Source organism: Phocoena sinus, chromosome 7 (assembly GCF_008692025.1).
Source record: "Phocoena sinus isolate mPhoSin1 chromosome 7, mPhoSin1.pri, whole genome shotgun sequence".
NCBI classification, from domain to species: Eukaryota; Metazoa; Chordata; class Mammalia; order Artiodactyla; family Phocoenidae; genus Phocoena; species Phocoena sinus.
In genome coordinates this window covers 7,775,023-7,789,073 of record NC_045769.1, presented here as the reverse complement: position 1 = coordinate 7,789,073, position 14,051 = coordinate 7,775,023, and the positions used below count along the sequence as shown (strand labels likewise).

Sequence of the window (14,051 nt, the reverse complement as noted above, 5' to 3'; positions counted from 1 at the left end):
AGAGCAGGAAGGGGAAGTGCTTTGAGGGGAAGGACTAGAGTGGTGTTTGATGGTTTGAGTTTAAGGTGATAGTAGCACATTAGGATGGAATTGTGTCGGAGACATTGTGTTAGGTGCTATATTAAGTATTGGCAATATAACAGTGAATAAACAGGAGAAAAAGTCCCCACTTTTATGGAGCTTGTGTTTCACTGGGGAAGACTTAATAATGTAAATAAAATACCATGCTCAATAGTGGTAGGTACTGAAGAGGAAAAATAAGTAAAATAAGGGAGATATGAATTTGGGGGTGGGTTGAGATTTTAAATAGGGTGACCAAAGAAGGCTGCCTTGAGGAGGTGACTTCAAGTAAGAACTGAAGGAAGTGAGGGAGCTGTCCTTGGGAAGATCTTGGGGAACAGTGAATACATGCCTAACGTGTTCAAGGGATAGCAAAGATGCTGAGGTGAGGAATAGTTGGAGATGAAGTCAGCAGGATCACAGGGTGGGGGCAGAGATCAGGTAGGGCCTGTGTATCAGTCAGGGTGGCCATGGTGGCGATGAAGATAGAGCGATAGGATGAGCTGATGGATGTAATTGGGGGGTGGGGGTGGAGGGAGGGAGGAATTGATCCGTTGATAAGGATAACAAGATTTTTGGCCTGAATAACTGGGAAGAATGGGGACAGTTTGTTCTACTCCTGTTAACTAAATAAAAGGCACTCTTGGATTAAACTACCATAGGCAAACAAAGTTCCCAATTAACATATATACCTTTAAGAACGTCTGTAACATGTCTTTAAAATGATAGTATCCATGATCATGTTTTAAAATGAAAGAAGCTTATTGGCAAGCCTTGTCAGGAACTCCCTGTGGAAATATCAATTGCTTTTCTTGGCTCCAAGGTTATTTCCTGAACAGTGTATTATACTTTGTCCCAAGCATGCCATTAAGGGATTTGAAAGTTTGTTAAAACATGTGTGGCAAGTGAGTACTGTCACTTAAGCCCAGCCAGAGAAGCCAGGAAACGAAAAGCGGCTCCTAGGTGGACTTCGTGACATGCATTAAGCTCTGAATCAGAGGCTCAGGTAGTGGGATAGGCAGGGCATTATCTCCTGTGCACAAAGCCTTCAGCTGACACTGTTGTAAACAGCCCTTTCAGCAGAAAGTGCCTGTGGACATAGGCATATGTAAATCTCTTTGGAGAAGCTCCATTTTACCAAGTTGATAGCAACCCCTGCCCCAGGGGAATGTCATAGAATTTATTTGCTTGGAACAGAATTTTCCAGTGCTAATATAGACTTGTTGTCTTTATGAGATTTAAAATAGCACTCTTCAAAGATGGCTTTTATGTTCAAGGAAGGGTTTTTTATATCAGTACACAGGGAGACTAGGAAATGTTTCATGCTTGGAGTTTGGGAATGTTACGTGGCATTTTTCTTTATGATTCCATTTAAATTGGTTACAGGTACTCTTGCTCCCCAGTTTTGAAATACATTATATTAATTATAAAAGGAGGGAGAAGAAAAAAACGAATTGAGTTTTAAAGTGACCGGTTTCTTGACTCTGTTGGGTTTGAGTTGCTCTTTGCGGTTGATCTGATTTACAGCTCAGTGTAGACATCCCCCCACGTGCCTTCTAAGGGACAGATTGGTACTTCACACTCTGCAGAAATCAGGAAACATCGCTGGAAGCTGTGCTCACATTTTGGCTTTCTCGTCTTCAGGCATTCATGATTTTTCTAGCTAAAAATGTTGTTTTAAATTGGTGACAGTGAACTTTATGGTTACATTTGGGTCCATATTGAAACTGGAGTTATAATTTAAATATGAAGATCTAGAATTATTTTAGGAAAATGCATTTATTTAAATGTCTTCCATTTGCTTCTTATGGTGATAAGTTTCAACTCTGATAAAATAACTGGTGGCTCGTCCCTGGTTTCCAGACAGTGTAGTAGTGGAGGGCAGTGCAGTTATCATCCAGTGTCGTGTAGATAAGCATCTGAATTTAGCTGGCTCTTGCTGCTTGGTAGTTATTTATTTCTTGTAATTTTTTTTAGAATTCTTCTTTTATAGCCAATTCAAGTCTTTCTCATTCTCGTCAGAAGAAGAGAAAAGGAAACTAATATTTATTGAGCATGTTTTATATGCCAAGCATTTTGGGAGCCTCTGGGGAATATAAAAAATGAATGTGGTATGATTTGCTGTCGGGTGGAAGAGAGAAATATGTAAACAAATAAATGGAATATAACTTGATCAACAAACTTATAATGAAACAATAGGTAAGGAATAGCAGTGAACAAAGGAAGGAAACAACATTTCTTAAGAGATGGGGGAGTTTAGTCAGAGAAGCAGTCACAGAAGAGCTGGATCTTGAATTTTGATTATTTGCCAGGCAGGCAAAAGATGCAGAGGTGTTTCATGCAGTGGGTGTTGGTGGGAGATGTACATGCAAAGCTCACTCTGAATCTGTTAGCAGGAAATCTCCCATACGAGTGTCCAGGACTGAGAGCTGGACTTAGAGCCCTGGATCTGTGGTCATGTCACAGCTCTGCTATTTAGTAGCTCTGGGATTGTGACATGTCTGAACGTGTGTTTTCCTGTGAGATGGAGATAATTATTCTCCTATGTATCGCCCAGGGTTGTTGTGTAGATCAAATTAGTTAATGTGTGTAAAGCACAGGGAAGGTAGTGCAATATGAATGTGAAGAGTGATAATGGAAGTCTTAATGTTTAACGTGTTCATAATTATATTTAAATTCTCTCTGCTTCACTAACTCCTATTCCTTGTGAAACCCCCTTTGAGTCTTTTCTCAGTGCTCTGTTCTCAGCGTCTGTTTTCAGAGAAGTTTGGCCTTTGCTGAACCATTGTGGTTAACTTCCTAATCTGGATTTCTGTCCTCCAATACACTCTTCCCATCTCCTGATCTACATTTCCAGCTACCACCTGGATGTTACCCATCACCTTGGACTTTCTGGTTCTAAAGACTAGATTTGTTTCCTTCTATAGAGATTCACTTACAACTTTGTTCCTGGCACCTGTGCTAAGAGCTTTTCGTATATTATCTCAGTTCCACAATAATCTTATGATATTGGGTACTCTTGTCCCCATTTTAAATATAGTGAAACTGAGATTCAAAGAGATTACATAGCTTTGCCAAAGTGGCATAGCTACTAAGCAGCAGAGCCATGATGCAAACCCAGGTGTGTTGACTACAGTTCCTTCTCTTAACCACTTTTCCCTACTTCTCACTTTACTAACTTTACAGTAAAGACCAGACTCATTAACTTGGCATTTGGTGCTCTTCATGTTTGCTTCTTCATCCTCTTTTCTCACTCCTACTGTACATTTTCACTACTACTTGCCTTTCCTGAGGGAAAATTTGTATTTTCTTATCTCCTTGCTTTTGCATATGTGTCCTTTCCCATCTTAGTCTCCTTTTCCTGTGTTCACCTGTCAAAATCCTGAGGGATGCAGGGCAGTGTAGTGGAATAAGCCAGGGCGGGAGTTGAGTAGATCTGTTTTCTGCTTTCCCTCACAGTCTTGATCTGTTTCACAAAGGGCTGGACCAGTTTACATTTATACCAGCAAAGTATCGCAGTACATTCTTGCTGACATTTGGTATTGTCAGGATTTTTAGCTTTTGCCTGCCTGTGGGTTTGTGGTGATATCTCATTGTGGTTTTAATTTGCATTTCTCTGATGACAAACGAGGCTGAGCAGCTTTCCATCTTTTTTGTCTATTTGGCAGTAAAGATTCACTATTTTGTTAAGTGCCTTTAAGCCTTTTCCCCATTTCTCTGTTGGATTGTCTTTCATTGATCTATAGCAGTTCTTTATATATTCTGGATTTGAGTACTTCTACGGCTTATCTTTTTAAATTTCTTTTACATTATTTTAGGATAAAAGGAAAAATTTACTTTTAATGGAGTTGAATTTATCATTATCTTCTTTCATGGCAGTGCTTTTTGGTTATATTTAAAATGTATTTCCCTATATATTTTCTCAAAATTATTTTCTAAAATTCTGCCAGCCTTTTAGATTAGCATCTTCCTTAGACGTTTTCCATTCACATGGTTGCATCATGACTCTGATTTAGCAAGTGTTCTTATCTTCGAATTAGGGATATTCTATAAGGCATTTTGCTATTCCTTTGCTAACACAGGGTTCCCCTTAAAGTACAGAAGTCATGCTACACCCACTCTCCTTTTCCAAAAGGTGTATCTCTTCTTCTCTGTGTCTCAGAGCTCAAGATTCTGGGCGTAGGCCTATTCCTTTCAGTGGTAAGCTTCTGATAGCCTCCTGTCAATTTCATCCCTAATGGCTTTCAGGGTTCCTCCCAAGTACTACTGAAGAGGCCACATTACTGCTCTCCATCCGCCAGAGATTGCAGCCTGTTGGAGAAAGGGGATCACCTTTTCCCTTCATTACACTGCCACACCACTCTGTCGCCCAATTTCACCTTCCAAAAGGAGACAATAGGTAGATTACAGATGTATCCATGGTAAAACTAACTTCAGGGTATATCTGACAAACATTTCTGTGTGTGTGTGTGTGTGTGTGTGTGTGTGTGTGTGTGTGTGTTTGTATTTGCATTTTCACTGTTTATTTTTATTAGCAGGGTTATGTGATGCTCATCCTATCCCATTCATGCAACAAGACTTGAGAGTGAAAACGTTCTGTGTGACCCAGCGATTTGGTTCCTTCACTAATCTGTTTCTGTCCTGTCCTCCAGAGACTAGACTAAATCTCCAAGGGAGAAATAATCCCAGTTGCAGCGTGTACTCAGAATAATAAGTGCAGTCAGCTGCCTCTCTCTCTCAGGTCTGTGGAGGAAACCAGAGGAAGTTTTAAAGTCCTCAGTTAACCAGGTCAGTAATATGTCCATTCTCCTGAGGCCTCCGTCCTTTCACTCCGAGCCCAGAGCTCTCCAAAATACTGACCAACCTGAACTGGTAGCCTCCAGCACCAGACTTTTTACTCCCCTTACTCTTAAATTCTTGTAGAGTACTTTCTGTCTACTTGTAGATGTGCATTTTTCTGTGGAGTAAGGAGTTATAGCTTTCATCTGATTCTCAGCAGGATCTGCTAAACTTCAAAACTGAGAACCACTGAGCTAGACTTTTTCAACTTTTTCAAGGTCAGTCCCACAGAAGAAGGCCTCTTACTTTACAGATCCAGGGAAAATTGGGCTTCCACTTTCTAATCCACATATCCGTGTGTCTGGAAACTGTTCTGAAAACTCTCTTGCATCCTGATAGTCTTTTATATTCCTTTTTTCATTTTTCTACCCTTTTATCCATCAAATAATGTTTATTCATCAAATATTGAGCACCTAGATTGATTATGCAAGTTGCCATAGAATATACAGAGATATATTGTTGGTGAGCAAACAGTCTTAACAGATGAGGTAAATCACATACATAGATAACACTAGCGTAGTGAAAAAAATGAGAAGTGCCGTAGAAGAGGTATGTATAAATTGCTTTGGGACTTTAGAAAAGGAAGAAATTACTCTGGTCTGGGGCAGGTAGCAGGGCATGAGGAGGACCTGAGAAGACTGTGTGGTGGATTCTGGGTTATAGAAAATCCAAGGCATTTGGACTAGGTCTTGAGAGATGGGTAGAGTTTAGATGTGTGGAAATGTTAGCTGCAGTATGCCGTCTCTGGTTCTTTATTCATTCAGATGAGACTTCAGTATATAATGTGACTTCATGGAGTTTATATTTATCAGGGGAGATAGACTCTGAACAGGTCATTTCCTACTTAATTGCTGTCCATTCATTCAACATATATTTGAGTGAGTACTAAATGCTATTCCTAACTCTTAGAATATAGCAGTGAATAAAATAGCCTCTGTGCTTATGAAACCCACATCCTAGTTGGGAGACAGAAAATATATAATATATTGTCAGGTAGTGATAAGTGCAGTGATGAGAAATAAAGCAGGGTAAGAAGATAGAGTCATAACAGGGAGGTGGGGCTGTTTTAGTTAATGTGGTCAGGGAGTGCCTCCCTGAGAGGAGGCTATTTCAGCAGAGACCTAAACAAAATGAAGAGAGCAATCCCTGTGAATAGCTGGGCAAAGAGTTTTCCAGATAGAGGGAACAGCAAAGGTAAAAATCTCAAGATGGAAGATTTTAGTATTCTATGAATAGCGAGAAGAGCTCTAGGATTGGAGTGTAATTTGCAGAGGAAGAAGTTGTAGAAAATGAGAACACAAAAATAGATATGGGCCAGATTTGACAAGACCTTGTGGCATGGTGATGGAAGGATGTTGGGAAGCTATTGCGAGAATGACATGATCTGATTTGTTTTAAAAAGGTCACTCTAAGTCTTCCCTGGTGGCGCAGTGGTTAAGAATCTGCCTGCCAGTGCAGGGGACATGGGTTTGAGCCCTGGTCTGGGAAGATCCCACATGCCGTGGAGCACCTAAACCTGTGTGCCACAACTACTGAGGCTGTGCTCTAGAGCCCACAAGCCACAACTACTGAGCCTGTGTGCCACAACTACTGAAGCCTGCGCACCACAACTGCTGAAGCCTGTGCGTCTAGAACCTGTGCTCTGCAACAAGAGAAGCTGCTGCAATGAGGAGCCCGTGCACCGCAACGAAGAGTAGCCCCCACTTGCCGCAACTAGAGAAAGTCCGCCCGCAGCAACGAAGACCCAACGCAGCCAAAAAAAAAAAATCACTCTAGTTCCTTTGGTCCAAAATAGAAGTCAGGAGACCAGTTATTACAGTAGTTCTGCAAGGAGATAAAGGTTGCTTGGATTTTTATAGTAACAGTGGAAATGGCAAGGAGATATATTTTACAGGAAGGCTCTCTTCATAGCTTGGATGTGGGGTGTGAGAAGGAGAGAGTCAAGGGTGATGCCCCAGTTTGGTGCCATCTGCCGAGAGAGGCAGTGCTGGGAGAGGAATGGGTTCTGGTGGGGACCGAGGGTTCTCCTGTTTGAGGCGCCAGCTGACATCCAAATGAAGATGTCAAGTAGACAATTGGATATGTGTCTGGAATTTGGGGGAAGTGTTGAGGCGAGGCATTTAATTTTTGGAGTTAATAGCATATAGAGAGATTTAAAGCCATGAGACTGGATGAAATCATCTAGGGATCCTCTCCCTAGTGGTGTTTAACATCTTCCTCTGTTACCTATATCAGGTCAGATTTAAGTTCAAGTTAGGGGAAAATACTTCACAGATGGTGGTATTTACTTCCTAATTATAGTACATACATCAGTATAGTATTTACTTCCTAATTATGGTACATCAAGAAGTACTTTGGTTCTTTCTCTTTTTATGATATTTGTAATCATCAGTGGGTTCAGGTATTGCTGCTCTGGTCCATCTATTATAAAACTCCATCCCCATCAGCATTTAGCAACCATTGATGGTCATCTTTTGCATCCATCATTTCAGTAGGGATATCAGAATGGTAATAATGAAAATCTTTAAATCATTCCTTCTTAGTTAGCTGAAACTCTTCTATAAAGAAGAATTTTACCTCATCAACTGTTTGGCTAACCTGAGGTACATTTTACATAGGAAAGGTAGGATAAATGTTTAGAATTTTCTGAGGTTGACCAGAGAGAGCCCTTTCATGATGATTCCTGAGTCCTTTAGATGAGGCTTTAGTAGCCTGTGATAGCTTGCTTGTTTTCCCCAAATGACAAGATCTTCCAGGTTCTTTTTTTTTTTTTTAGTTTGTTTGATTGTTCGTTTATTTATTTGTGGCTGCATCTAGTTGTGGCGAGCGGGGGCTACCCTTTGTTGTGGTGCGCGGGCTTCTCATTGCTGTGGCTTCTCTTGTTGTGGAGCACGGGCTCGAGGCACGCGGGCTTCAGTGGCTGTGGTGCACGGGCTTAGTTCCTCCGCGGCATGTGGGATCTTCCTGGACCAGGGATCGAAACTGTGTCCCCTGCATTGGCAGGCGGATTCTTTTTTTTTTTTTTCTATACACTTAAAATTTTTAATCCAGTACATTTTTATTCAACATTATGGCTGACATTTCATTAAGAATGAAAATGGCATCCTATAGCTGCAATAACTTTCAGTGCTTTAGTGATTTTTCTTTTTATTTATTTATTAACATCTTTATTGGAGTAAAAAATATGGAACGCTTCACAAGTTTGCGTGTCATCCTTGTGCAGGGGCCATGCTAATCTTCTCTGTATCGTTCCAATTTTAGTATATGTGCTGCCAAAGCGAGCACGGCAGGTGGATTCTTAACCACTGTGCCACCAGGGAAGTCCCAGTTTCATCTTGTTTGTTTCCTTTTCTAGACTTGAATTAGCCATTTCTCGAAGGAGTTCCACAACCCTCATTCTTAACCAATATGTGATATGGAACGGTTTTAGAGTGCCTTTTGTATCCTATGACTTAAAGTGATCTTTCTTCCCCGTAACATTTATTTTATTCTTGTTTGTACTGCGATAACAAAAATAGAATGAAAATACTTTAAAAATGCAATGTATTAATTTATATTTTAATTATACAGTTTTTTAAACATCTTTATTGGAGTATAATTCTGCTTTATAACAAAGTGAATCAGTTATGCATATACATATGTTCCCATATCTCTTCCCTCTTGTGTCTCCCTCCCTATCCCACCCCTCCAGGCGGTCACAAAGCACCGAGCTGATCTCCCTGTGCTATGCGGCTGCTTTCCACTAGCTATCTACTTTACGTTTGGTAGTGTATATATGTCCATGCCTCTCTCTCGCTTTGTCACACCTTACCCTTCCCCCTTCCCATATCCTCAAGTCCATTCTCTAGTAGGTCTAGTAGGACACAGGCTTTATTCCTGTCTTACCCCTAGGTTCTTCATGACAGTTTTTTTTTTTTCTTAAATTCCATATATATGTGTTAGCATACAGTATTTGTCTCTCTCCTTCTGACTTACTTCACTCTGTATGACAGACTCTAGGTCTATCCATCTCATTACAAATAGCTCAATTTCGTTTCTTTTTATGGCTGAGTAGTATTCCATTGTATATATGTGCCACATCTTCTTTATCCATTCATCCGATGATGGACACTTAGGTTGTTTCCATCTCCGGGCTATTGTAAATAGAGCTGCAATGAACATTTTGGTACATGACTCTTTTTGAATTATGGTTTTCTCAGGGTATATGCCCAGTAGTGGGATTGCTGGGTCGTATGGTAGTTCTATTTGTAGTTTTTTAAGGAGCCTCCATACTGTTCTCCACAGTGGCTGTATCAATTTACATTCCCATCAACAGTGCAAGAGGGTTCCCTTTTCTCCACACCCTCTCCAGCATTTATTGTTTCTAGATTTTTTGATGATGGCCATTCTGACTGGTGTGAGATGATATCTCGTTGTAGTTTTGATTTGCATTTCTCTAATGATTAGTGATGTTGAGCATTCTTTCATATGTTTGTTGGCAGTCTGTATATCTTCTTTGGAGAAATGTCTGTTTAGGTCTTTTGCCCATTTTTGGATTGGGTTGTTTGTTTTTTTGTTAATAAGCTGCATAAGCTGCTTATAAATTTTAGAGATTAATACTTTGTCAGTTTCTCCATTTGCAAATATTTTCTCCCATTCTGAGGGTTGTCTTTTGGTCTTGTTTATGGTTTCCTTTGCTGTGCAAAAGCTTTGAAGTTTCATTAGGTCCCATTTGTTTATTTTTGTTTTTATTTCCATTTCTTTAGGAGGTGGGTCAAAAAGGATCTTGCTGTGATTTATGTCATAGAGTGTCCTGCCTTTGTTTTCCTCTAAGAGTTTGATAGTTTCTGGCCTTACATTTAGGTCTTTAATCCATTTTGAGCTTATTTTTGTGTATGGTGTTAGGGAGTGATCTAATCTCATACTTTTACATGTACCTGTCCAGTTTTCCCTCCACTACTTGTTGAAGAGGCTGTCCTTTCACCACTGTACATTTCTGCATCCTTTATCAAAGATAAGGTGACCGTATGTGCGTGGGTTTATCTCTGGGCTTTCTATCCTGTTCCATTGATCTATCTTTCTGTTTTTGTGCCAGTACCATACTGTCTTGATTACTGTAGCTTTGTAGTATAGTCTGAAGTCAGGGAGCCTGATTCCTCCAGCTCCGTTTTTTGTTCTCAAGATTGCTTTGGCTATTCGGGGTCTTAGTTTTGGAAGTTTTAGCCACAGCAATCAGAGAAGAAAAGGAAATAAAGGGAGTCCAAATCAGAAAAGAAGGAGTAAAGCTGTCACTGTTTGCAGATGACATGATACTATACATAGAGAATCCTAACAATGCTACCAGAAAGCTACTAGAGCTAATCAATGAATTTGGTAAAGTAGCAGGATACAAAATTAATGCACAGAAATCTCTGGCATTCCTATACCCTAATGATGAAAAATCTGAAAGTGAAATCAAGAAAACACTCCCATTTGCCATTGCAACAAAAAGAATAAAATATCTAGGAATAAACCTACCTAAGGAGACAAAAGACCTGTATGCAGAAAATTATAAGACACTGATGAAAGAAATTAAAGATGATACAAATAGATGGAGAGATATACCATGTTCTTGGATTGGAGGAATCAACATTGTGAAAATGACTCTACTACCCAAAGCAATCTACAGATTCAATGCAATCCCTATCAAACTACCACTGGCATTTTTCACAGAACTAGAACAAAAAATTTCACAATTTGTAATTATACAATTTTGAATGACTTGATTTGTTCATTAAACCCTGCTACCATACAGCATTCTCTGCTTTAGTAACTCAAAAGTGAAGTTAGTGCCTAACTATAGTATAGCTCATCTAAACCATGGAGATTATCATAAAATCAGAACTGGGTTGGTTTTGAAATGTGCTGTACAGTTAAGCTTGCTGTACTCTGGTCATTGCTTTCCACTGTGCTTTTTTTCCCATTGACTTTTCCTTGAACTTTGTATGTGTAAGCCAAAGCATAATTCTTAATATGTAGGTAGGCAGAATCATGGTGATTACAGAATTCTCTTTATATTTTACTCACGTATGCATACATACAAAGACTACCATTCACTGTGGGATAGTTGAGCCTTCAAATTTTTTTTTTTGCGGTACGCGGGCCTCTCACTGCTGTGGCCTCTCCCGTTGCGGAGCACAGGCTCGGGACGCGCAGACTCAGCGGCCATGGCTCACGGGCCCAGCCGCTCCGTGGCATGTGGGATCTGCCCGGACCGGGGCACGAACCTCTGTCCCCTGCATCGGCAGGCGGACCCTCAACCACTGCGCCACCAGGGAAGCCCGAGCCTTCAAATTTTATAAAGTCAGAATTCTGGTTACCCTCTAATATTTTCTCCTTGGTCTGTGGGAACCAAATCCTTTCTGAAACTGTTAGCAGAAGAAATAAATATATAATAGAAAGTAAAGGCCTGGAACCTTTGTTTAACATCTTTCCAGAAGACTGCATTTTACCTCATATTCTAACTGTAGCATGTCAGTTGTTTTCTTTCACCCCTGCCCCCAGCTCTCTTCTTTCTGAGATAAAGTTTGTATGGGATGACACGTAAAAAAAGAACAGTAGACCAGTGATTGTGTTGTAGCCACCCTGCTTTAGACGTAGAGTACGCACACATACCTCCTGCCTGTGATTTGGGCTGTTCTGACAGTGCCCAAGGTTGTGTTAACTCTTCCTAAATGTTATTGAACTTGCTCGGCACATTTAAGGAAATTGCATGGATTTGCTGATTTGAGTGGTGTCAGATTTCTTTTTCTTCTCTAATTTGTCAGTGAATTCTCTGTTTTTTGAATGATATATTTTGGGTCAGGTATGAAGCCAGGATTCGTGTTTCAAGGCAGAAGTGCAGGAGAGCTGGTTTTGTAATTGTATATTAATTTAAAACTTAGCTGTTGCTTCACTCTTATGTTCTCATGCAGGAAGGGGCCTAAGGGGAATCTTTTTAGAGATTTCTGGCTTAGCCAGTTGAACTTTTGTTTTAACTGTTAAAGGAAAGGAGCCTTGTTTGTTTGGAAATAATGAGCAAATGTGGAAATAATGAACAAATTAATGAATGAACAAATGAATAAATCAGTGAGTCTGACAAGAGTCAGATTTCTGTTATCACATTTTCATGAAGTCATATTTTAAAACTTTGGGAATATACTTTTAGAGTCTGTGTTCTGATTGTGTGAATATCTTTGTAATATTTTACTTTGATTTTCTGGGTGGATATTATAATATTCATTGGGGACAGTTATGATAATTGGAATCTGTGACATTATAATGTTTGGAGAAAGATTTCTTTTAATAACTTTTTGTGCGTTGTATAAAATGAAGATCTTTCATTAAGCATGACCTTTGTGTGATCTAATTTGAACATTAATCTGGTTTGTTGAAAGCAGGCATCTAATTTGAAACCCCAGAGTTAAAGTCAGAAAAATATTAGACTTCTCAATTATAAGCAGTTTCTAGAGAAACTGCTAGAAGCTCACTCACTTCATTCAGGTCCTGCTCAAATGTCGCTTCATCCAGGAGGCATCCTCCCTAACCACCCTACTGGTAAACTAGCCTCAGTTTCCAATAACCAGCATTTTCATATTATATATTTTTTTCACTAGCACTTACCATTATCAGACTTTTGATTGTGTACCCCGCTGCATCCTTGCCACCTAGAACAGTGTCTTGCACCGTGAAAGTTACTCCGTACGATTTGTTGAATGAGTAAATTGTTCACCATCTGTCTCCTCACTATAAAATGTAGGCCTCATGAGGGTGCCTGGCATGAGGCTGGCCTTCCAGCATTTGTTTGAGAGAATGAAACGAGTGTGTTACCAATAGTGATCCAGTTCATGTACACACACACATATGTATGATCACATCTTGATTGTATGTTTAAATTGCACATAGAGTTCTCATCCAGAAATAGATTATTAGAAGGATATGGTGTTCTAAGTAACATCTAGAACCTACAAAATCTGCTGTCTGTTTTGCTAATGTAGATGGGCAGATTTACATATAGGGTCACCTTTTTTTTTTTTTCAGTGACTAAATAACACTGGTGTATGTTAATATTGTGCCCATAGAAATCAAAGGGTACTGTCATATGAGTGTCATGTGACTAACTCATTGAATGGATTAGTAGTGGATTCTTTTCTCCTATTTGCTTCATTTTTGTTAAATTGAAAAAATTTGACATATTGTGTAAGGCTCATTCTTATTTCTAGTGTAAATGTCTATCAGTTGTGTGCTTTCTATACTGATCTCAGGCCTCAAAATGGAGAATTAAGGGTTTATATTTTTTATGGGAACATTTTATAAACTCTTGTTCACACTTAATTGTTTTTCTGTTTCATCTTACATTATTGTGGTTTCATTTGGGAACACAGTGACAAACTATGTTGAGTTCTTTTATCATTTCCCAGCATACTAGTTGGTCCCATGTGATGGACACTTTGTGAAGCAGTGTGGTACTTCTGGTATTCAGGGCCTTTGTGGGAGAGAGGATGAAAATATACATCAGAAAAATAGAAGTGGATGTAGCATTAATCTTGGGCATCTTGAAGAGCTGGATTGATTGTAAGGTAATCTGTACATCTGGAAAATAAAGATTCTTTGTCAAACTACATGGTGAGTGTCCAGTGCTTCTGAATGTGCAGTTTTTTCCTTAGGAAAGAAAAATGACAAAAGAAAAATCTGCACTTTCCCATTTTTCCCTCCAGTGATTTAGCAGAACTTTTCTCTTTTCTTCAGGTAATTAAACCAGAGAGCAATGACAAAGAAACAGAAGGTGCCTATGAATCAGATCTCCCTGAGGAGCTCTGTGGAAGCCATCTCCTGCAACAGTCCCTGAAAGGCTATAATGACAGTCCTGATGTCATTATAGAGGCTCAGTTTGATGACAGCGACTCAGAAGATGGACATGGCAACACGCAGAATGCTCTGGTTGATGGTGTTAAGAAACTCTCAGTTTGTGTTCATGAAAAAGGTGAGTTCCGGACTGATCTCCGACGTTTTATTTTAGTAGATTGTTTTAAGTATTGGAATTCTCTCTGTGCTACAGAATTAATCACACAATACAGCTGGTATCTTTGCAGTTTCTAACCTGTGGCAGCTTTTAGGAAAGGGGGATCTTTGACAGGCTTCCAGCTGCTGTTTGG

The 14,051-nt window shown here is 39.7% G+C and overlaps 1 protein-coding gene and 1 non-coding gene across 10 annotated transcripts in view; one reads left to right on the top strand and one right to left on the bottom strand.

Moving 5' to 3' along the window:
• Positions 1-14,051, top strand: part of DIS3L2 (DIS3 like 3'-5' exoribonuclease 2) — a 376,911-nt gene that overhangs the window by 111,440 nt on the left and 251,420 nt on the right. For all 9 annotated transcript variants that reach the window (XR_004350756.1, XR_004350757.1, XR_004350758.1 and 6 more), the window contains exon 6: positions 13,645-13,879. Coding sequence is in view for 5 of the 9 variants with exons in the window: in XM_032637768.1 (XP_032493659.1) it covers positions 13,645-13,879 (235 nt within the window). In the remaining 4 variants the exon portion in view is untranslated. The remainder of the gene's footprint in view (positions 1-13,644; positions 13,880-14,051) is intronic.
• LOC116757241 lies at positions 8,078-8,184 on the bottom strand. The gene has a single exon (XR_004350888.1). It is a non-coding gene; the product is annotated as a U6 spliceosomal RNA (small nuclear RNA).